The sequence below is a fragment of the Miniopterus schreibersii genome, assembly GCF_964146895.1.
Source record: "Miniopterus schreibersii genome assembly, chromosome: 4".
Classification (NCBI taxonomy): Eukaryota; Metazoa; Chordata; class Mammalia; order Chiroptera; family Miniopteridae; genus Miniopterus; species Miniopterus schreibersii.
The window spans coordinates 72,883,076-72,906,746 of record NC_138105.1 but is presented as its reverse complement, the minus strand read 5'-3'; the positions used below and the strand labels follow the sequence as shown (position 1 = coordinate 72,906,746).

General features: G+C 48.9%; 2 protein-coding genes across 2 annotated transcripts in view; both read left to right on the top strand.

The window, feature by feature from the left end:
- The window catches only part of MED26 (mediator complex subunit 26), a 35,153-nt gene extending 27,832 nt beyond the window's left edge, over nucleotides 1-7,321 (top strand). Inside the window, exons 2-3 of the mRNA XM_081133886.1 lie at nucleotides 4,107-4,181; nucleotides 4,627-7,321. Coding sequence (XP_080990012.1) covers nucleotides 4,107-4,181; nucleotides 4,627-6,279 — 1,728 coding nt within the window. The 3' untranslated portion in view covers nucleotides 6,280-7,321. The remainder of the gene's footprint in view (nucleotides 1-4,106; nucleotides 4,182-4,626) is intronic.
- A 2,076-nt stretch (nucleotides 7,322-9,397) lies between these two features.
- SLC35E1 (solute carrier family 35 member E1) lies at nucleotides 9,398-20,058 on the top strand. Its single transcript, XM_081133930.1, has 6 exons — nucleotides 9,398-9,820; nucleotides 10,081-10,151; nucleotides 12,242-12,379; nucleotides 13,608-13,733; nucleotides 16,413-16,658; nucleotides 17,116-20,058. Exons 1-6 carry the CDS (start codon nucleotides 9,415-9,417, stop codon nucleotides 17,344-17,346), a joined length of 1,218 nt encoding a protein of 405 aa, XP_080990056.1. The 5' UTR covers nucleotides 9,398-9,414; the 3' UTR covers nucleotides 17,347-20,058.
- The last annotated feature ends 3,613 nt before the right edge of the window (nucleotides 20,059-23,671 follow it).

The following is a 23,671-nucleotide window of genomic DNA, read 5'->3' as shown; positions in this document are numbered from 1 at the left end:
AGGGTGGGAGGCCTGCTGCCCCTGAGTGGGTGGGTTGGTAAGGCAGGTTCAGGAGCCTCTGTCTGTGATCAGAGCCACTGCCTACCAACAGGCTGGCTGGGGTAACACTGCCTACTGGATCTGAGGCCAGAGGCCCTATCTGATGCTGCACAGATCCCCAGGACTCCTGCCTGTCCAGTGTGTTAAGGGCCAGAGTTCCAAGACAGACTCCTGGTGGCATTTCTCAGGGTCTGCAAATAGAGTTGATCTGGAATGCCCAGGTGCTGCTTTCCACATAGTGCTGAGTGCCCTCTCCATCATGGCCCAAGAGGGTGGGCAGAGCCAGAAGGATGAGCCCTCCAGGAGATCTCTAACTTCCATGAAGCCAGGGCAGGAGGGAGAAAGGCAGAAGGCAGCATTTTCCATAGGGCCCAGGGCCTCTCTGTGTACCACCCAAGTTATGGCAGGGCCCACAAGCCTGACCTGTCACACCTTCTCTGAAGCTTCCAAGGAGGGTCCTGACTATGGGGTGTCTGTGGCACCAGCTGGCTGCTAGCCCCAGGCGGTGCAGGTGTTCTGCCTCCCCCTCCTGTCTGGCAGTGGGATAACGTCTGTCCAAGGACAAGGACATTGTGTTGCCAGGCTTGCTCTGAGAGACTTGCTGGGCTTGCTCTGAGGGGATTGCAAGGACACTCTGTGTTGCTGGGCTTGCTTTAGAGGGATTGCTGGTGTGGGGACCCAGGACTCTAAATATACCAGGATGAGGTCACTGGGGTATAGATAGGCCATGTGGCAACCTCAGGACCCTGTTAGGGCCGGAATCCCAGGACTGGAGACAGGGAGCTGGTGGCCTTGCTCTTGCTCTCCCTGTGGGACTGGCCTCCTCACCGCACAGTGTCCCCTTGCACTACATCCCTGCTCAAGGCACATTAGAGGTACATGTCACGTCTTAGACCTCCTCCCTTGGCTCAGTTTGGAGTAACTTTTTAGTGCCAGCTGGGTGTGTTCATGGCCACAGACCCAAATGAAAACATGAGATGAGGCCATTGTTGCCAGGGCACAAGTTGGCCCCTGGCAGGGGGGCAGCTTTGCGAGAGTTCTGTTAGGCTCAGTGAGGGCTACTGTCCTGCTCTGTGATCACTGCAATTTACACCCATGCTGCCTTCAGTTGGAAATGGGGCAGATTAAAAAAAGCCAGGAATATACAATGCCAACAGAGTAACCCCCCCCACCCCACCCCCAGGATGCCCCAGTACCTGGGCACATGGTACCTTACATAGCAGAAGGGATTTTTGTGACTAAGAGAGCAGACCTGGATAGCCCAGGTGGGACCCAGCCTGATGTCACCAACTAAACAAGGTGGTGACATGTGGAATCTTTACAAGCAGAGACCGTTTCCTGGCTGATGAGAGGTACCATGGGGCGGGGGGGGGGGGGGTGGCAAGCTAGGGAATGCAGTGCCTCCCAGAAACTGGGAATGGCCTTCAGATGACAGCCACAAAGAGAACAGGGACTTCAGTTCTGCAGTACTGAGGAACTGAATTTTACCAACACCTGAAGGAGCAGGAAACGGGCCCTTGAGAACCCCCCAAATGGAGGGCAGTCTGCCAACATCTGGATCACAGCCCAGGGAGACCCGAGTATACTCCTGACCTCCGGAACCTGGGATGATGTGTGCATTTTGTTTAGGCCGCTCAGTCTGTAATCACGTATGAACACTTTAGCACCAAGAGGAAACTGATACACCACAGGGCTGGCAAGGATGTGGGAAACAGGCTTTCTCATCTTCCAATGGGAGCAGCCTCCCTGGGGGCTAATTACAGTAGTTCCTGGCCTTGGAGCTCACAGCCCCTCTGGCTGCTTGTTTGTTAGCCCAGAGTCACGTCTGATAAAGATAGTGATTGCAGCTTTGTCTGTAACAGCCAGTGAAAACACCTAAGTGTCCCCCAACAGACCCCGCTTAATGGGGCCTCCCCTCACTAGAAGGCTCAACAAGAAGGGGGGTCTCTGCTGCTGGACGTTTCAGATGTTAGTGAGAAAGAGCAAGACATAAAAACCATGTTTGTTTGTTCTTTAATATGTGATAAGTATGTGCACAGGCTTGTGTATGCAAGGAATATTTCTGGGAAAGCTAGAAGGAGATGCTGCAGTGGCTAGGTGGGAGGTGTACCTTTCCTTACTATATTGTGCCTATGTAACTCTGCTCTAGTGTGTGTGTTTGACGGAGGGGATGATGTGCTTACTGTGTGATTTTGGTGGGGAGAGGGGGCTTACTGCACGTTTGGGCTTCCCCCCTCCAGCCAGCCCACTGAAAATCTGCAGCTGCTGGGTTTGTGGAACTGCAGGAGTTCTTATTCTTTATCCAAATCCTTCAGTGGGAATGTTTTGTCAACATGTACTCCCAGGCCAAGGCTTGCTTCTTCATTAATAGTGTCTTTTAGTAAGCCCAAGTTCTTCCCCCCCCCCCCCAAAAAAAGATTTTTTTTGTTTTTGTTGTTGTTTTTTCCCAGAGAGGAAGGGGGAGAGAGAGAAACATCAATGTGAAAGTGGTATATCAATTTGCTGCCTCCTGTATGCCCCCTACTGAGGGTAGAGCCTGAAACCCGGGCATGTGCCCTGACCGGGAATTGAACCAGCAACCTTTCAGTGTGCAGGATGACGCCCAACCAAGTGAGCGAAACCTGCCAGGGCAAGCCCAAGTTCTTAACTTTGATGAAGCCAGTTTCCAGTTTGTCCATATTTTTTTCTCAGATGGTTAGTGTTTTGGGGCTCCTAAGAAATCGTTGTCTACCCCATGGTGGCAAAGATCTCGTTTCTTCTAGATGCTGAGTTTTTGCTTTCACCTTTAGGTCTGTAGTTCATTTTGAATTAATCTTGAGTATGCTGTGGGTGCTTGGTATAAGTGGAGTCAGCCATATTTATTTTATGTGACACTTCCCTCCCCATGGTTTCAACAGCATCTTGTTGGTGCACAAAAGCTGCAGTTTGTTCGTTTCTATGGCTTTTTAGTTTCGCATTCTGTTCGTTCAACTCTTAGAGGACACTGGTGTCATCATAACATTTGAACATGTCACCTGAAACTTTCTGTATCATCTCCTATCTGTAAAATGTGATAATAGTACCTACCCTGGGGTGGTTGTGACAACTAAACCAAGGTGGTGACATATGGAAACATGTATTAGTAGGACAGGGCCTGTCTTGTAGCAAGTATCATAAAGGGACATAATTGCTTGGTCATAAGATATACGTATGTTTATACCAAAGCCCATTGCTTCCCAGTCAGCTGCGCCAGCAGCTCCCTGGTGCCAGGCCGGCATAGCTCAGCGGTTGAGCATCTACCTATGATCCAGGAGATCAAGGTTCTATTCCTGGTCAGGGCACATTGCCTGGGTTGTGGGCTTGCTCCCCAGCAGGGGGCCTGCAGGAGGCAGCCAATCAATGTCTCTCTCATCATTGATGTTTCTCTCTCTCTTTCCTTCTAGCTTCCTCTCTCTGAAATCAATAATTTTTTTATTTTTATTTTTTAAAGAGAACTCCCTGGTATTTTCGGTACCATTTCTGCTAGGTGGGTGTGTGCAGTGTGTTCATTTGAGGGTTCAGTCTGCACTTCCTGATTACTGGGAAAGTTGAGCACTGATGCTATACCCTCCTATGTTCTGCCCAGGGTCTCTGTATGTTCCAAATTGGGATCCTCGGGGCCCTGTGGCATCTGTCCTCTCCTACTTTGTGACTTTTTGCTCTCTTTATGGGATCTTTGGATGAACTCTAAAGATCTTGTTAATGTAGACAAATCTATTGATTACATATCATTCTTGTCTTTTAAGCTTGGTGTGTTTTATTTAATAAGCACTTTAGCTTCCCACCCCATCAGTTGGCAGAGTAGAGTGTATCTCCTGGAACGAGAGCAGATCTTGTTTCATAAACGTCATGAGTTTTGGTTGTGTGACAGCCACTGGAGCATGTGGTCATTTACATGAGTGGGAGGGTATGTGCTGGTTGGCCCTAGGAGCAGGTGTGGTGTGGGGTCTTCAGTGATGCCAGATCCACCCGCTCTTGGTGTGGGAGAGGTGGAGCAGGCTGGGATAGGGAAAAGGGCAGGAGTGTGATGAGTGGCTCCTGTCTTACAGATCCGGAACATGGTTGCGGTGCTGGAAGTCATCTCCAGCCTGGAGAAATACCCCATTACCAAAGAGGCACTGGAGGTGAGTGTCCCAGCCCACAGCACATGCTTGAGAATGTAATCTTTCCTTGGGCACTGCAGGAACCTGGGGGGGGGGTCATCCCAGAGCTGGGGTTCCATCCTCTGCAGGATGCCCTGCACTCTGGGGTTGAGGGGAATCCAGGGTAGCTGCAGTGGGTGTTGCTGGCCCTCGACCCTTCCTTTGTTGTTGCCTTTGCCACAATGTACTCTCATCCAGAAAGCTTCCTTGACAAAGTGGCTTTGCAGTGGCCTTTGCACCAGTAGCTTGCAGGATGGTGCTTCTGAGAATGCTGTCTCTGGCCCTGGAATCCTAGTCTAAGGACTATATTTGAGAATATAGATGTCACAAAGGACCCAAATTCCCCCTAGGTTTTGTGTCTGGTAAAGTTTAGCAGCCACAGGGGATTCCTTGTCCCAAAAATGTGTCATGGTCTCTCTGGTTGTAGGAGACGCGACTTGGGAAGCTCATCAATGACGTCCGCAAGAAGACCAAGAATGAGGAGCTTGCCAAGCGGGCCAAGAAGCTGCTGCGGAGCTGGCAGAAGCTTATTGAGCCTGTACACCAGAATGAGGCGGTCCTGCGGGGACTGGCAGGTGCCCCTGGCTCTGCTAACGGGGGTGCCCACAACTGCCGGCCAGAGATGGGGGTGGCTGGTGCGCCCAAGAGCATCCATGACCTGAAGAATCGCAATGACATCCAGAGACTGCCTGGGCAGCGGCTGGACAGGCTGGGCAATCGCAAGCGCCGGGGGGACCAGCGTGACCTCGGCCATCCTGGGCCGCCTCCCAAGGTTTCTAAAGCAAGCCATGACTCCCTAGTCCCCAACTTATCGCCTCTCCCCACCAATGGGATAGGCGGGAGTCCCGAGAGCTTCCCGGGCCCCTTGGACAGTGGCAGGCACATGGGCCTAGAGGGCAGCTGCCTGGAGCAGGGCGAGAATGACAAGCACAGCATCAAGATCCCCATCAATGCTGTGAGGCCTCACACCAGTTCCCCAGGTCTGGGCAAGCCCTCTGGGCCCTGCTTGCAAAGCAAGGCTGCAGTGCTACAGCAGCTGGACAGGGCAGATGAGACCTCGGGACCCCCCCACCCCAAGGGGCCACCTCGCTGCTCCTTCAGTCCCCGGAACTCACGACATGAGGGCCCCTTTGCCCGGCAGCGAAGCCCATACACACCCAAGGGCTCTGTGCCCAGCCCCTCGCCTCGGCCCCAGTCCCTCGATGTCACGCAGGTGCCATCACCGCTGCCACTGGCCCAGCCATCTACACCCCCTGTGCGGCGGCTTGAGCTGTTGCCCAGTGCCGAGAGCCCAGTGCACTGGCTGGAGCAGCCTGAGGGCCACCAGCGGCTGGCAGGGCTGGGCTGTAAGGCAGGGCTACCATCAGCTGAGCCCCTCCTGCCCCGGGCTGGCTTCTCCCCAGACTCCTCCAGAGCGGACAGCGATGCGGCCTCCTCCGGTGGCTCAGACAGCAAAAAGAAGAAGAGATACCGGCCTCGTGACTACACCGTGAACTTGGATGGTCAAGTGGCTGAAGCAGGCGTCAAGCCTGTCCGGTTAAAAGAGCGGAAGCTCACCTTTGACCCCATGACAAGACAGATCAAACCTCTGACCCAGAAAGAGCCAGTTCGAGCTGACAGCCCTGTGCACACAGAGCAGCCCAGGACAGAGCTGGATAAACCTGAGGCCAAGGCCGGCCTCCAAAGCCCCTTTGAGCAGACGAACTGGAAGGAGCTGTCACGCAATGAGATCATTCAGTCCTACCTAAGCCGGCAGAGCAGCCTGCTCTCATCTTCGGGCGCACAGACCCCGGGGGCCCACCACTTCATGTCTGAGTACCTGAAGCAGGAGGAGAGCACCCGGCGTGGGGCCAGGACGCCACACGTGCTACTGCCTCCAGGCCCATCCACCGACCTTCCAGGGCTGAGCCGACAGGTCACACAGGACGATCTGGACAGAATCCAGGCCCACCAGTGGCCAGGGGTGAACGGGTGTCAGGACACACAGGGTAACTGGTATGACTGGACACAGTGCATATCGCTTGACCCGCACGGCGACGACGGGCGGTTGAACATTCTGCCTTATGTTTGCTTAGACTGACCGGCCCCTCGGCCTCTAAGTGCATTCCCACCTTGCAGTTAGCGGGAGGGCAGCTGGACCTGTAAGCCTCCAGTGGTTTGGAGCCCGGCTGAGGCAGAAGGGAGGGACGGGGGTCTAGAGGTCTCTCCGAGCTCTTCCCTCAAAATTCTCCTTCTTTTGTGAAATGCTGCTACCAGTTTACTAACAAAATTACAAAGGAAGGACCGCGTGGAAGGAAGGCCGGCAAAATGAGTTCAGAACTCTATAGCAAACCAGCTATAAAAAGCGTTAGTTCCCCACCCAGAAGAGGTGTGGACACTTCCCAGCACCCATGAGCTGGGACCTCAGTTGCAGGCAGGCACAGAAAACCTGTGGGAAAAGTTACCTTTAACAGTGACAGAAGCACGCATCTCATCTGTCTGTGTTTTCTGTTCTTTAATTTGGCCCTGAGTGTCTGAGGCAGTGAGCAACCAACCCCATGGCCTCTGTTTGCATCCCACCCAGCCAGTGTTTCCGTCATGGTGCCAGAAGCTTCTCAGATGTAGTGAGCTGCTGGCAGCAGGGGGGGGCCACCTGGCTAGCCAGTTTGACCCACACTCCATGGGCATCCATACATTAGTATCTGGTTTCAGTTCAAACCAAGTTTTTAAAGAAATGCTGCAAAAATTTAAGTTTTCTAGTTTATTTTATTCCCTCCTTCCATCTCACCACCAGCCAAATAATTTTCTTCCTCTTCATTTTCCCTTTCCTACACATATCTAGAAAACTTCACCTTTCTAGTCCCATCCCCAAAACAAAAAGTTCCCGCAGGTGCTACTGGTGTGTAAAGCTGTACTGTTGGTGAGGAGACTTGTCTGTGCGCTGGAAACACTCATGACCATTCCTTTAGATTCGTTTGCCTTATGGTTATTGTCATAACGCGATTTGCAAAAACAAGGAGCCTTAGTGAATGTACAGTACCTAGACTTCTGTGTTCTCAGGATGCAGAAGGGAGCAACTTTGCTATTTGGTCCAGTAAGTGGACACCTTGTGATATAAATGTGGAAATAAAAAAAAAACCATTTGCACAAACTGGTGTGAAAATCATTTCTAATTTGGTCCTTTATAGCCAAATCAGCCCTTTGTGGATTCTGGATGAGCCAAGAAAATGTGTCTAAGGTTTGGGCCTCACAGCAAGTCTGCAGGGAGGTGGGCATTCTTCATGGACACTGATCTCCATCTGTCTTTCATTCAGGGCCATGTGTTGCCTCTCCCGCCTCCAAAGGCATCTGCTAGCTTTGGGGGACAGAGACCAAGGGACCACATCAAGGAATGTTATCCTGTCTCCATCCAGGCCTTACCTGCCCCAGAGAGAAGCCCTCTCAAGCAGGCTGTGACCTTTTTTAATCCCCTAAAATATTTGTAGTTTTTACATGGCATGGCCCAGAGCCATGTCTGGCAGCCATGTCTTGGCCCTGGGTAACAGTGACAGAAGCACACATCGCATCTATCTGCGTTTTCTGTCATCCATGTTCCCGTGAAGGCCTGGAGCTTAGATCTGACTGGTGATTTTTTTTTTTTTTTAATAACTTTTCTTCCTTGACTATGAAGTGATTGATCATTTAATTCTCCACCCTTGTGCCCGGAACCATAAGTTGACTTTGGTTTTCTAGTTTTTTCACTCCAGGATTGGTCATCTTGGACATATCTGCTTAATTTCACACATGAAGAAGCAACTACCCCTTAAGAGGGGAAACCCCACAGGGCGAACCAAGAGGTCCAGGCATATTCAGTCAATCCAGAGCCACAGTTCCAAAGCCAGTGTGGATACCTAACATAGCCTTCCTTAGTTTGGTGCAGGACACACCCACCCCAAGAAGAGGGCAGTGGGTGAAGTGGCTCTGAGGGCAGTGTGAGGCTGAACTCTGGCCCTGCCATCTACCAGCTGTGTGGCTCCGTTTGCTCCTGTATATGTGTCCCCATTTGGGAGATACAAGTGTCTACTCCAGAGCTGTGATGACTTAAATGGTCAGTTTTTTAAAAAGCACCTCAGTGGAACCATCTGTGCTGTGGAATAACTAGTTACTTTCCTAACTCTAGTGTGCCTTGCCTGTTTTTTCACCCTTAATGTGGCCAGCCCTGCTGCCATGCAGGTGTCTGAGTAAGTGACATTGCTATATGACAAATGGTGGTCCACACAGCTGGGAGATACTAGGGTGCAGGTTAGTGTTTAGAGTATCTCCTTTCCTCAGACCTGAGCTGTGGGACAGGTCTCTGCTCCCTGCCCCACCTGCAGGGACCACCTCTCCTGTCTGAGTATCCCATGGTAGATACTGCCTACCTTTGAGAACCCAAGTTTAAGCTAAGGTTTACCCTCCAACATTTTGGAGATCGGTGAATTGCCACTTTCTAATTTGCCAAGTAAGGACACTAGAACTTTATCACCCCCGCCCCAAAGTTGTTTAGTACATGACTTTTGGAGCAAATTAAAGTCCTTTAAATAGCACAAGATCATCTTCCTGAAAACACCGTCTTGTTTTCCCTGGCTAGGGCCTGGGGCAGCAGTTGGGACGCGACACCTCCCTTTCCCGCAGTGCCGGAGGAGGCTGCCATGTCTGGGCTTCAGTATGTCCGCCTGTGAAATGGAGAGGGTCATACCTACCTCGTAGAGCACGTCGTCGCGGCGGTTCCTAGGACGTGCTCCCTAGAACCAGCCACGGGACTCCGCTCCTGGTTCGCAGAAAGGATTTAGCTTTTCACAATTTGGTCTTTCACCCTCGATGTCCGCCGCCGTCCTCCCATCAGGAATCTGGTTGAGGGCGCGGTGTAGCGCGGACGTCGAGGAACGACCCGCGAGCTCAATGGCGGCTCTTGCGCGCCCACCAATTCTGCTCGGGCTTCGGCTCACGATCCACGAACCAGCCCACCGCTCTGCAAACCCACTGCACTCTCAGCTGGAGTCTCCTTCTTCCGCTTCCGGAATAAGTCCTGCCCCCCACCGGAAAACCACCCGCGGGACATGGAGCCTGCTCTCGCTACGTGGTGGCGGGCGCGGCGGTGACGTGAGTCGGCGGCCAATGGGAGGCGGCGTTGGCTGGCGTGCCCGCCCCTCTCGGCCCCGCCTCAGCCCCTCGTAGTGCCGTCGAACGGGCGGGAAGGGGTGGCCGCTTGGGTAGGATGGCGGCGGCCCCGGGCGCGGGGGGCCCGGGCGCGGCGGGCGGCGGCGGCGGGGCGCGTGAGGGCGCGCGGGTGGCGGCACTGTGCCTGCTGTGGTACGCGCTGAGCGCGGGCGGCAACGTAGTCAACAAGGTAATCCTGAGCGCCTTCCCTTTCCCCGTGACCGTGTCGCTGTGCCACATCCTGGCGCTGTGCGCGGGGCTCCCACCGCTGCTGCGCGCTTGGCGCGTGCCCCCCGCGCCGCCCGTCTCGGGCTCCGGGTCCGACCCGCACCCGTCGCCCGGCCCGCTGCTGCCACCGCGCTTCTACCCGCGCTACGTACTGCCCCTCGCCTTCGGCAAGTACTTCGCGTCCGTGTCGGCGCACGTCAGCATCTGGAAGGTGCCAGTGTCCTACGCACACACCGGTGGGTGCGGCGACAGGTCGTGGGGTGGTGTCTCACCTGCAATGCTGCCAAGGCTGTTAGCTGGGGAGGGACAAGCCCTGGACGGGGGGGGGGGGGGGGGGGGCCTGCAAAGGGAGGGCGGACCACAGAACGAGAAGAACTGAAGAGTTTTGAGGGGCTGCCAAGCTGTCTCAACCCGCGGAGATGTTGGGACAGGAGCTCCCAGGATGGACCCCTGGTCTAGGCAGCCACACCTGAGAGCCCCTTGTTTCTCTTTGCAGTCAAGGCCACCATGCCCATCTGGGTGGTCCTCCTCTCCCGGATCATCATGAAAGAGAAGCAGAGCACAAAGGTAACCCAGGAGGATTCTCTGGGCAGGTGGGGACTCTAAGGGCTTCCAGGAAGTTGCCCAGCTGGTGACGTGGTCCAGGCTCCTGACCTGCAGGCTGCCAGGCTTCCTGTCAAATAAGGAAGTCAGTTTAGATACCTCTGGTGGCCCTTTTGCTGCTAATTTTCTTAAGTCACCCTGGTGTGACTTTAGCAGTGGTGGTTTCCCTGAGTTGTCTCTCCTGCGTGGTCTCATGGACACTGCCCTCTCTCTGGTTCCACTTTCCTCCCAGTTTTGATTACCTACCTGGAGTATCTGGTAGACCGATGACTTGGGCCCATCTTGGCCAGGCACCCATTCCCCTCCAGTGGGACCGAGGATGACTTTGTGCTGGAATGGAGTTTCACTTCTTTGCAAGAGACAGCATGGTCAGTTTGGAGGTTTCTAGAGTCAGAAGTGAGATGCTAGTCAAAGGAGACTGATTTGGGCAAAATTCATCAAAGTCTTCTAAATAAAAGCAGCCAAGAATTGGAAATGTTTTAGAATGGAAGTTAAAATGACAGAATCCAGGGCTGCATAAGGAATATGCTTTGGGAACAATCCAGGGTCTGTTTAATATGCCAAGCCAGGGTATTTCCTGACTTGGGGTGAGAGAAGCTGTGGCTTTAGCCTGAGACAGCCTTGCTATGTCCTCAAGTGGAAGTAGAACTGTTGTCCCAGCTGGAATCCATTTCATGCTGGACAGAGCGCCTCTTTTCTACATGGTTGGTTTCTGGCATCCTTTATTTTATATAACTAAGAGCAGCAGTGCCTTGGATCAACTTATAGAAATTGGGCCACCTCCAGGTGATTTTTTATTCAGCCTATCTTTTTCCCTGTAAGACCTGGGTGTGTTCTGCCTGCTCCCAGGGTAATGTCAGATGTGACTTGTCGCTGCATCACTCGATATCACAGCATGTTTATCAGGTTTCCCCGTTGTACAGGACATTGGACCTGGCTTGAGCAAGGAGCCGGAAACTTCACACAGTGAGGAAACAGTAGGGAATGACTTGGACAGGAGTCTGATAATGATAGAATAAGTATAGATCCACCCTGTGAGGAAGATAAAGCAGGTCATTCTTGATCTCAGGGAAGGAAATGGGACTTGTAAGGGGAGAGTCACATGCCTAAGGGCCATAGCCAGTAGTGGGGAAGCTGGAATTTAGAGCCCTTGCTCTGCCCTGGGGTGGGTTGGGGAGAGGGGATTGCTCACCTCCCCAATACTAAAATCTTCTAAAATCTCCACAGTTCTTTAAGAAAGTCCTTTGTAGGAGAGAGATGAGCTGGGAGTCAGAAGAGCTAAATGTCAGGAATCGATTTTCCTTTCTCTGGAAGTTGGGAGCCATTTAGCCAGCAGAGTGCTCAGAAGCCATTCCCTGTACCAGGCCCTGGAAAGCTTGGACCTTGAGGAAAGCCTCCTATCCCAGCACATACCTGCTGTGTGCTGGGCACTAGGATAGAGCAGTGAACAAGGACCCACCCTAAAGGAGTGCAGAGACACAGATGAAGTAACAGACACTTGTAACGGGTGGAGATCTCTGTGCCTAGGAACCTGACTGGGGGGGTGGCGTGCAGGACGATGGGTGGGAAAAGTTCTCATGAATAGTATATAAACTGAAGCCTGAAGAGGAAGTAGCTCTCCAGCTAGAGAAGGCATTGTGGGAGTGTTCCAGCCAGTGGTAAATGCATGTTGGAAAAGGGACCCTGCCAGTCTCCTGGAGGATTGAGGTTTCAGACCCTAGTGTGTTGGTGGTGACAGCTAGATAGATCTGTTAGGTGCAATCCCAGTTTTTGGCCCTGAGCAAGGGCTGTTAATGGGGGTGATAGTATAAGGAGTGGGGCTGCCCACAGTAACATAGCCCCAGGTACTATGATAACCATCTGCCTTCCCCCAACCTCCAAAGCATCGCTGTCACAGCTAATACTGTTGTCCAAGCCAATACTGTTGTCCAAAGGGATAGGTGATGTCTCTCTGGTGAGGGAGGAAAGAGCAGCTGAGGCTTTCCCCTGGGTGTCTATGTTGAGCAGCCCAGCTCAACTCTGGTCCATCAGCCCTTCCTGCCTTCCTCCCATAGGTGTACTTGTCACTCATCCCCATCATCAGCGGCGTCCTGCTGGCCACTGTCACCGAGTTGTCGTTTGACATGTGGGGGCTCATCAGTGCTCTTGCTGCCACGCTGTGCTTCTCGCTTCAGAATATTTTCTCCAAAAAGGTATTTAGGCACCATCTGTGGTACACTTGGTGTTTTGGGGATGCACGGGTTGTATTAGAAAAAGTGGCCAAGTAGGGATTTCTTTGGTGTTGGAGCAAAGAAAAGCATGTTGTCCTGCTGGTTTTCTGTTGTTTAACTTTTCAAAAGAGAGTATGTTGTTGTTACTTACGTACTTACTTATTTTCAAATGCACGCAAAGGTTTATTTAGAAAGTCACAGAAGTAGAAAAAGTGAGCCAGCTGGGCTGCATGGGCTCAGGAAACAAGTTCAGAGGCAAAAGAAAGGCCCTTGGAGCTGAGGAGAGAGCAAAGGTACTTGCCTTGAGGGAAGAAGAGGGTGGAAAGGTGGGGGCGTGCTCTAGAGAGAAAGAACAAAAGAGTGAGCGAGAGAGAGCGCATTTGTTCCAAGAGATTATGTTTTTTATTATACAATTAGCATATGCTCAATATGAAAAAAATCAGGATTGAGTACCTACTATGTGCCAGGCACTGTAGTGGGTGCTAGAGATGAAGAATCAGACCTGCCTCCCTGCCCAGGGTTTCTACCCTATTGAGTGAACTATTAATGCTAGGGGTATTTTCTGCACAGTTTTTAGAGTTGTAATATTAATGATACATTTTAGATAGTTGTAATATTATAGATACATTGCTTTGTTCATTTACTATTATAACATTGCATTCTCCCATATCATTAACTTGTTGCTCTTAACTCGTGTAACAAGCACACTCTTTTCAGGTACCGCAGTTAATGCAGTTAGTTCTGCTGCAAATGCAGGTTATTTCCAATTATTCATTGTAAGTAACACAGTAAGTTACAGTGTTTTTGTCTCAGGTTTTTTATGACTGGCTTACATAAGGATATAATAATTATATAAAGATAATAATAAGGGTCAGAAGATATGTTTATGGCTCTTTATATACTTTACCTGGTAGTGTTCTGAAACAGAAGTATACCAGTTTACTCGGATTTCAGAGGGCCTATTTCACTGCAGCTTCACCAGCACTGAGGCATTGAGTGTTGCTGGTGTGTTTTTTTTGTTTGTTTTTCTTTTCTCAAAACATTGTATTTGTTTCAGGCATGAGTTGCGTGTCTCAGCTACACTTGCAGGTTTGGCAGTCAAGGTCTGATGTCAGAATTAACCTACAGTTGCTGTGTTTAGATCCTGAGTAACTAGAGTCCTTGCCACTTACAGTGTCAATTGGCCTATAATGAGATTTTCTCTCTTCAGGTATTGAGAGACTCACGGATCCACCATCTGAGGCTACTGAACATCTTGGGCTGCCATGCCATCTTCTTCATGATCCCCACATGGGTCCTGGTGGACCTCTCGGCTTTCCTGGTCAGCAGTGACCTGGTGAGTTGGCCAGCACCGAGAACACACTTTTTTCTTGACTGGTTCCAAAGTAGGTTCTTTGTCAGGGAGTTACTACACCTCTGTGTTGACTTTGGGGCCACGGGGGCCTCCAACAGCCTGGTCTTTGAATACTCAGCTCTTTGTCATGACTGATGTTGTATGCAGTTGAGGAAGTCGGCTTCCTTTGCATTTCCTTCTCCAGCATGCTAGATCCCAGCTGCTGATAGCAGTCGAATTTGCACCAGTGGCATGAAAGAAGAAAAAAACAGCATGGGGGACTTTCCTGTCCTGATAACCTGGTTCAGATCTCACTCTGACTTTAAAACTGTGCTCGATTCCTTTCTTGGTGTCATTTCTATACATATTTTCGTGTCCTCCAGTTGTAGCTGTAGTTCTCTGAGCACAGGAAATAGTGTCTTCCTACCTCCTGTGCCAAGCTAGCCTCCAGAGAGTGTGCTAGAAACTAATGCAGCTGGCAGTGATGAGGAGGTGTGCGTGGTTCTTCCAGGCCTGAGTTAGGGGGAAGGAGTAAATGTTTATTAGGGCTTAATGAGATCTGACTGGACTCTTGACATTAGTCTTTAATCCTTAGCACCACCTGTGGATGTAGTGGAGTTTATCTCCAGTTATCAGAGAAGAAAACTGGCTCTGTGTTCTAACTTCCCTTCCACATTGCTTAGCTGTGACTTTTCTGTGAATAATTTTTCATCATCAACCAGGACTAGTCTGTTACCTTGAAGTACAGTGCACAAGAGGCAGTGCAATGCTTCTCTTCCTTTTTAGTGACCATCTTCAGAGTAAAGAGTTAGAGCTGACTGCAAATAAACCAATGAGGTTTATTTTTCCTTTTCGGGGGGTGGAGGAGGGTTCTCTTATGTTTTTTACTGTCGTTACGAAGTTGTGTTAGTTGTATTATTATTTTCACATTCAAATTAAACTGTCTTGACCGATGGAGTCTGTGCTGTTGGCTCCCTGCCCTTCTGACAGCACGTCAGCCTTTGGTGACTTTTGGTCCAGCAGGATTTCCTCCTTAATCTGTATAACTCCAGTGTCAGACCTGCCATCAATCCCTCCTTGGGGAACCCAGGTTGCTTTTAGTGGAGAGTGGTGTTTAGAAATGCAATGTGAGTGCCATGTGTGCTCACTGCTGTTGGGCTATCACTGCTTTTAAGCCTTTGCAATGAAACACTTAGGAAAGAAGTATTTAGGGGCAGAAAGGAGAGTTCATTCCAATTCTTTCCAATTCCCATTTAACATCACAGAATTTAGTACTGCTTTGATTTTTTATTAATATCTTTTGGATCATTTGGTTCCTTGCAACATTTCCTTCTCCAGTTATTCACATACATGACCCTACTATACACACATATAATTGCTTCAGAGTGAGAATCCCTGGGGAGAACTGCGGGTCAAGCAATGAGAAGGTTTAAGATTCTGTGCAGCTTTACTTGTCCTTAGAACATGTTCTATTAAAAATGTACAGCAGGTCCTTCATTAATGTCATTTTGTTATAGCATTGGTGAGATGCTGTAGGAACTTAACTCTTGTTTGTATCACTTAGCCTCTGGTAAAGCTGGTTTCGTTAATATGTCCTTTCGCTTAAAGTCTCAGAACCTGTCGACGACATTGAGGACTTACTAAACAATTGAAATACTGTGTTCTAAGGGTCTCCCTCTCCCCCACCGGGGCTCAAGCCTGCAATCCGGGCATGTGACCTGACCAGGAATCAAACTGGTGACCTCTTGGTTCATGGGTTGATGCTCAACCACTGAGCCATACCGCCTGGGCTTGGGTGGATCCTTCATACACTCAGGGGCTACCTTCCCAGGACCTCCCTGTCTTATAGAATGCATCATGTCTGCTAATGGTCTGTATGTTTGTGTCCCCCAAAATTCACATGTTGAAACTCAACCACCAATGTGATGGTGTTAGAAGGTGGGGCCTTTGGGAGGTGATTATATCATGAGGGTGATGGAGCCCTCCTCAGTGGGATCAGTGCCCTAAAGGGACCCCAGAGAGCATCCTCACCTCTTCCACCACTTGAGGACACCACAAGAAAACACCAAGAAGCCCACACCAGACACGGAATCTCCTTGATCTTGGACTTCCAGCCTCCAGAGCTAAGAAATGTCTGTTGTTTGTAAGCCCCCAGCCAGTGGTGTCTGTTACAAGAGCCCAATCGGACTGAGACCATGTCCAGTAAGCAGACCTCACTGTGTTAACCCCAGAGCCCTGGCCTTCACTGTCCATGAACGAGGGAAGTTTTTGGTTCACCCCATGCTCTGTACCCTTTGGACACCTGATGTCCCTCTCTGAGACTCCACTTTCTTGGCAGAAGGGGAAGGTGGTGATGACGATGGTGGTAATGATGATGGTGGGTATGATGGTGGTGGTGGTGGTAGTCATGGCTCTGATGACAATGACAGTAGTGGTTGATGATGGTGGTGACTGATGATGGTGACATTGAAGACAGTGAAGGTGGTGATGATGGTAGTGACTTGTGCCATGCAGAATGTTGTGAGGATTAGAGGCTGTGTGTATAAAGCACCTGGTATCACAACAGAACCCACCTGGGTCTGCTCCCCACCAACTGACCCCCAATAAGCCACTCTGTACCCCTCCTCCAATCTCTGCCAGGGCAGGCATGTGACCATGGTGCTGTCTTGCTCCCATCTGTAGACCTACGTGTCCCAGTGGCCCTGGACGCTCCTGCTTCTGGCTGTCAGTGGCTTCTGTAACTTTGCCCAGAACGTCATTGCCTTCAGCATCCTCAACCTCATCAGCCCTCTGAGCTACTCAGTCGCCAACGCCACCAAGAGAATAATGGTCATCACAGTGTCCCTGATCATGTTGCGGAACCCGGTCACCAGCACCAACGTCCTGGGTATGATGACGGCTATCCTGGGGGTCTTCCTGTACAACAAGGTGAGTCTGGGGTGGAGGAGGCTGTCTGACCCCTTGACACCAAGGGAGGCACCAAGAGTTGGTGGAGGGGGGAAAAGAAGTGGCCTCACCAGAACCTAAGAGGCCACCACCCAGCTTTGCCAAACTGATTTATGGTCCTGGCGCAGCCCCTCCTGTCCTGGCCTGCCTTTTCCCACATGGGTGACCCCAGCCCTTGCCTTACTCCAGCCATGGCTTGGGTCTGCTGAGGCTTTGTCAGGCTCCTGTAGGCTCTGTTTAGACCTCTGAAAGGACATAAGGTGGCTAACAGGGAGGGCCAGTCCATTAACCATTCACTGGCCATGTCCAGCCCTGCTTGGGTTGACACCTTGCATTGGCCTTGAAGGGCTGCTTGACAGTAAATCTTGAACTGCCCTTTGCCTTGTGCATGTGTCCTGGGGAAGGAGCCAAGTGTCCCACTGCTCTCTTAACCCTGCAGACCAAGTATGATGCAAATCAGCAAGCACAGAAGCACCTCCTCCCCATCACGACAGGGGATCTGAGCAGCAAGGAGCACCACCGGAGCCCCCTGAAGAAGCCCCACAACGGCGTCCTCTTCCCCCAGCATGGGGACTATCAGTATGGCCGCAACAACACCTTAACAGACCACTTCCAGTACAGCCGGCAGAGCTACCCAAACTCATACAGTTTGAACCGCTATGATGTGTAGAGCCTAGAGGATAGGGTGGGTCGTTCTGCAGCTTCCCCCAAACCCACCCATCCCCAGCACTACCAGAAACTTCTGACAACCAGTGAATGTAAGCCCAGCTGAGGGTATGGTGCACAACTATCAGAAGACCCTGGGGTTCCCAGCCTCCCAGGGCAGCAGGATGCCCTCCCTGCAATGAGGACCACCACCCTTGAGCTCTGGTGTTCCATGCCCTTTCTTCCTGGAGTTTGTCATCTGAGGGCAGTGGCACTATGAAGATCTTGGCCGAGTGTTACCTTTCTGTGTAGACTTAATCCCCAAGTCATATATTTCAGAGTTCTTGTTCTGCTTCTCAGATAGCATTTCCAGATAATCCTCTGGAAAGGCGGAATCGTTGTGGATATAGACCCTGGAATGGGCAAGGAGATGGACTCAGTTTCCCCGTCAGCCCATGGCTATTTGCAATTGCTGGCAAACGCTCTCAAATGAACAGCCATTGTGTTTAGCATTGAATTCTTGGAGGCTGATTCTTTAACCTACAAGTCAGAATTGTGTGTTGGGATCCAGAGGAAACAGCAGAGCAGGGCATTGCTCCTCTTAAAGCGGTAAGGAGGAGACGACTGCGGGGCTGGGAGAAGGATCACTAGGAAATCATGCTAAGTGTTTAAAGCTCTGTTTCTGACTCTTTTGTCTCTTCTGGTGGGTCTTCACTGCTGTGACGGCTTAGCAGGATGTCTGGGAGATGTTGATTTCATGACGATCTCTCATTTTTGTAGGGAATGTTTTGGAGTTGTATTTACGTCTTGGTTCCCAGAAGGGGATGCATAAGGACTGGCTTATTGATTGAAAACCCTTTTGCTTTTAAATGTTTAAAAACTAGAAAAGTTCCCCTGCTGATGCCTGTCTGATACATATCAGCATTTGGTAGGAAACAGGGTGTTGAGAAGCACCTTTCAAATGACCACAATGGCTGAAAACAGAATGAATCAAGAATATTATCTGGATGGTTTGTGTGACAGACAAGAGCACAGTGCTTTGATTCTATGGCCTATCCTTTTGGTGCTTACATTGGGATCTGAATCATGTCCTGGTGAAGGGGGAAAGAGGCGAGCACCAAGCTAGGATCTGGTTTGTCAAATCAGATGCTTTGGTCAAGAAAAAGTTGTTTTAAAAAAAGAAAATATAGGAAAAGTTAGTTTTGGCAGGTTCACACGATAACCTGTGCGCCAAGGTCCAGGTGGGGGTTTCTGTCTTTCCTGGCATCAGGAAGGGCTGTATCCTCCCTCCTGGAAGGGATCACTGACTGGGCTGGTGGGGCCTATGGCGATGGCTGCTTTTCCTTTAGCACCGTCCCCAACAGATGGGACAGGAGTCATCCTTTTCCTCCTGGTGAGACATTTTTGCCACTCAGAGAGTAAATGATGTAGCTTATGCTTGACTCTTGGTTTGTTTTTGATAATTGGAATTTTGTATTGAAGAGGTTTCTTTTTGTCAGCTCCCATTGGGCCACTTTTAGAGAGGTCTCGGATGCCTTCTGGCCTGTAAGTTTATGAACCACCAGCCTCAGGAGTCCCTGTTTGTTGTCTGTTGTTTGCTTGCTTTCTAATTACTTTGGCCCCAAGTTTCTAGATGATTGCTATGTGAAATCTGAAAAGGGGCAATCCTGAAGGGTGTAATTGGTGATGAGCTTGCTGAGTGCCTTCACCAGAAGCAGTCAAGTCTACAGTTGAGTTTTTCTCAAATCTTTGTAACAAATGTGGATAATTTTACACTGCAAAGATATTGTGGTGGTTGTCTTTATGATTAGAGTAACTGACTCCTTGAACATATAATTGAACTCCAAAATGAATTAGGCCTCCATTCAGGTTTAATGAAATTTCCAGTATTGCTGAAATTTGCGTATGTTTCTTTTCCTTTCCAATGCAAAATCTGCTGGTGAGGGGAAATGACTGGTTTTATTAAGGTTTATAAATTAATAAATGGGATATTTAATTATTTACATAAATTTACAGTAAGTACATACACTGGAATGAGTGAGACAATCATATTAGACCAAATCATCAAATCAAGACAAAGACATACTTTTGAGACTTGACAGTTCAGAGCTGACTGATCCCTTGAAGGCTGGTTTTCTAGCCACTTATTGCCCTGGTCTGCTACCCTCCTCCTGCCTCCCACGTTCACATTTGCAGCTGTTCCCCTCACACTCCTCACCTTTGGGGTTTGTGGTAACGAGTTCAGTTTACCCACTTGTGGTGTGGTCTGGCCTGCAACACTAACCCAACTCCTTCATTTTACAGAAGGGGAAACTGAGGCTCAGAGGGCATTTTTAAATAGTGTTTTGATCACTGTATTGAGACTTCATGTAGAATTTTTAAACACTGTATTTTAAGTCATTCATTGTAGGGAAAATCGAATTCCTATTACAAAGGAGAGAAGCCAGAATATGTTCCGGTAAAGCAGCACTGGGATTTCTGAATTTTGCTGTGTATTTGGCATACATAGTGCAATAGGCCCTTTATTATTGCTGGGACGTAACCAGACCTGATTTGTTAAGGGTCAAACAGCCTTAAGGGCAGAGAATGTTAAATTATTAAAGGATCTGAAAATTGTGAATTCTTTTTTTTAAATCGTCACCTATTTTCAAGACAAATGCTGTAGACTGTTCCGTGGGAATGATACTGTATATTCTTTGATGGCATTTACCAAAAATAAATGATGGTCTCCAGGGAATTGAGACTGGTCCCAGTTTGTCAGTGAGTGACCGTCTTGTGTGCCCAGCAACAAGAGACAAGAGGTAGAAAGAGCAACCTACCTGGTTCTCATATCCAAGAGTATTGCAAACCTTATTTTTCCCGAACCAAATTTAGGACCTGTGATTTGTGAATTTATGAGATAGTAGAATAAAACTATAGAAATCACAGCTGATCAGTTAATTACATGCCTTTACTAAACAGAGTAACGTAAAACCCAAGAACGTTGTGGCAGCTTGTGCTTATGGAGCATATTTCGGAGGCGTAATGCCTACTAAATGCCCGATGCAGTGGTGGGTTTTCACACACAATTCTCATACTCCCTTTGCATTGTTTATTACTTTATAGGTGAAAATGAGGCCCAAAGGGGTTAAGTCACTTGTTTGGGATCACCCAGCTACTTAAGTCGGCCTCCAGAGCCCAGTTCCCCCGATGTGACTTGGAAATCATTCCCACCAATGGCAGGTGAAGTTGACTGAGCAAAAGAGTCAGGCTTTGGCTAGAAATAAATGACAAAAATCTGTAGGGTCCTAGGATTTGCAAATCGGAAACACAACTAAGCACTATCCAGAATGCTTACAGTAAAAACAAACAGTTCTTACAGTAAAAAGTACATTCTTGAATCAGTCCTGCATTCTGAGCTCATGGACTGGTGTGATGGTAATCTAGAAGTCCTGTGGTCTGGCTAGTGGATGTAAATTCCTTCCTAAGTCCTACAGAGGGTTACCTATCCAGGCATTGACACACAAATGAAGAGTTCAGAAGTGTAAGTCCTGCCCTGGCAGGTGTGGCTCAGTTGGTTAAACTTCATCCCATGCACCAAGAGGTCTCAGGTTCGATTCCCTGTCAGGGCACATGCCCAGGTTGTGGGCTTGATCCCTGGTGGGGGATGTGTGTGCAAGAGGCAGCTGATCAATGTTTTGCTCTCACATCAATGTTTCTCTCCCTTTCTCTCTCTAAAATCAATAAAAGTATATTTTTTCAAAAAGTTTAAGTCCTCACCTAATTGAAGCAAGACTAGAACTGTTTCCTCATGCCTCAGCCTATTTGGTCTTAGTAATTTAGCAGCCTGACTATACTGACTCATTTTATTCCTCCACCCTTTCCTAGAAGGGTATGTTTCTGTTAAAACTGCCCACATCTTTTTAATTCAAACATTTTGTTGTGATTTACTGAGCATTTACTTTGATCCAAGTACAGAAAGCTGAGATATATAAGCCTCCTACCCTCAGAGCACTCAGCTTAATTTATACGTATGTAACTAAGTAGCACGTAGGTGCTATGTTGGAGATACATGAAAAAATGCTATGGAACCCACAGGGTAATTATTTGAGGGGCATACAGGAATGTTTTAACTTGCACTTACAATTCACAAAGTATTTTTTGCACATTTTGTATTCATGCTTAATTTAACCATTAGAACCCAAGTGGGATATATTAGCCTCATCTTACACAGGGAAATAGAAACAGGAAGTTGGCTTGGCCCATGGAGCAGGCCTGGAACCCAGGAGTGTCTGACTCTAAGCCAAGAGCCCTCTGCCTAGCAGAGCAGCCACAATAGTGAGCTTTTGTTTTTCTTTACCTTAGTCATACACCCCTAAGAGGAGTCGGTGCAATCAAAAGTATATCCTGTCGTTTCACTTGCCTGGACCACACTGCTTCAGTTACCCTGAAGGAGCCCTCATGTGTGGATGATCCAAGAGGCTTTGCAGTCTGCCACTGCAATTCCAGCAGGACTTTGAGCAGCTCTGACCTGAGATGGGGTCACTGTCTTACAATTAAGGGCCAGGTTTAGCGATGGCCCCATTTTTCAGAGAAGAGAGTCTGAACAGCTACTCAGGAATGTTTTCTCCCAGGGACTGTAATACCTGTTGGTCTCAGAGCAACTCCCATGTGACCAGAGGTTTGCTTGATAACATGATCAGGCCCAAGGAATGCTCCAGGCTCCCGCACAAGACAGGACCATCTCTGTTCCCACATCATTTCTCCCACTGTGGCTTCAGCTAGTTGACCACATGGGGTTCAGTTACTATGGGAAACGAGGTAACAGCCACACCAAGCTCTGGCTTTATTGAGACTATAGGTCTGGATATGAGTCTGGATTTCTTGTCACCCCCTAAGTTTTAAGTAACTTTTATTATCTATATGTGTTTAAGTTTGAACAAAATTGTTAAAGCTACAATGTCAAAAAGAATAAGAAAGCCCGGCCAGTGTGACTCCGTGGTTGAGCGCCAACCTATGAACCAAGAGGTTACCAGTTTGATTCCCAGTCATGGCACATGCCTAGGTTGCAGGCTCAATCCCCAGAAGGGGCCATGCAGGAGGCAGCTGATCGCTGTTTCTCTCTCTATCCCTCTCTCTTCTTCTCTCTCTAAAACCAATAAAAACATTTTTTTTAAAATGAGAAAGATGTATAGAGGGAACAATTTCCAAACTGTATGGAGATACATAAACATGTTTGTGAATAGTTTATCTCTTAAGATACAGAAGAAACTGAACAGAACAGTTGTATCTAGGGAGCGGGAGGATTTACACATTTTTAAAAAAATGGTAATATTGTACATATTATTTTGTAATATGCTTTTTAAAAATATGCCAGAGCCCTAGCTGTTTTGGCTCAGTGGTTAGAGCCTCAGCTGGTAGACTGAAGGGTCCCGGGTTCAATTCCAGCCAGGGACATGTGCCTCAGTTGCAGGCTCCATCCCTGGCCCTGGTCTGGGCATGTGCGGGAGGCAACCAATCAGTGTGACACATTGGTGTCTCTCTCTGTCTACTGCCCCCCAAAAAAGCCATGAGAAATACTTTCTTGGGTGAGGATAAAAAAATAAAAAAAAAAGATTAAAAATATGCCAGAAGCATTTCCCTGTTATTAAATATATATTTTTAAAATCCTCACTCGAGGGTATTTTTTCCATTGCTTTTCAGAGTAGAAAGAAAAACACTTATGTAAGAGAGACACATTGACTGGTTGCCTCCTGCACATGCCCTGACGGGCCAGGGATGGAGACCACACTGAGGTACGTGCCCTTGACTGGAATCAAACCTGAGACCCTTCAGTCCTCAGGCTGATGCTCTAACCACTGAGCCAAACTGGCTAGGGCTAAACATTATCTCTTGATTTGTGTGTCTACGTACATGGTGTTGTAGTGTTTCATTATAGGGATGTGTTACAATTAAGCCCTGGGATAAGTTTGCAGTGCACAATATAGCATACACTTCTGATATGGGATATTCTTCACTGCACATTTGTAGGACCAAAGTGGGCATGCAAGTGGTTTTAAACTTCTTTCCATTCTGCTGCTTAGGTAGGTCTCTTCAGCAAGTTCTCACCCAGAGGTGTGCAGTTTGTTTACTTAAGTCTTGCTTCCAAATTCTTAGAAACCATCTCTGCAGCAGCCTCTACCTCTAATAACTCTACTGCTTTCTTCTAACCAGTGGAGTCTGACTGGTCCACTGAAATGAGCCTAGGTGATGCCCTGTGATGCTTAAATTTTCAGTCTCAGATAAATGCATTTTAAGCAATATGAAAAGAATTATGAAAGTTGTGGTCGTGGGTGTACAATCTTTCTGGGAGGCAACCGCGCAATTATCAG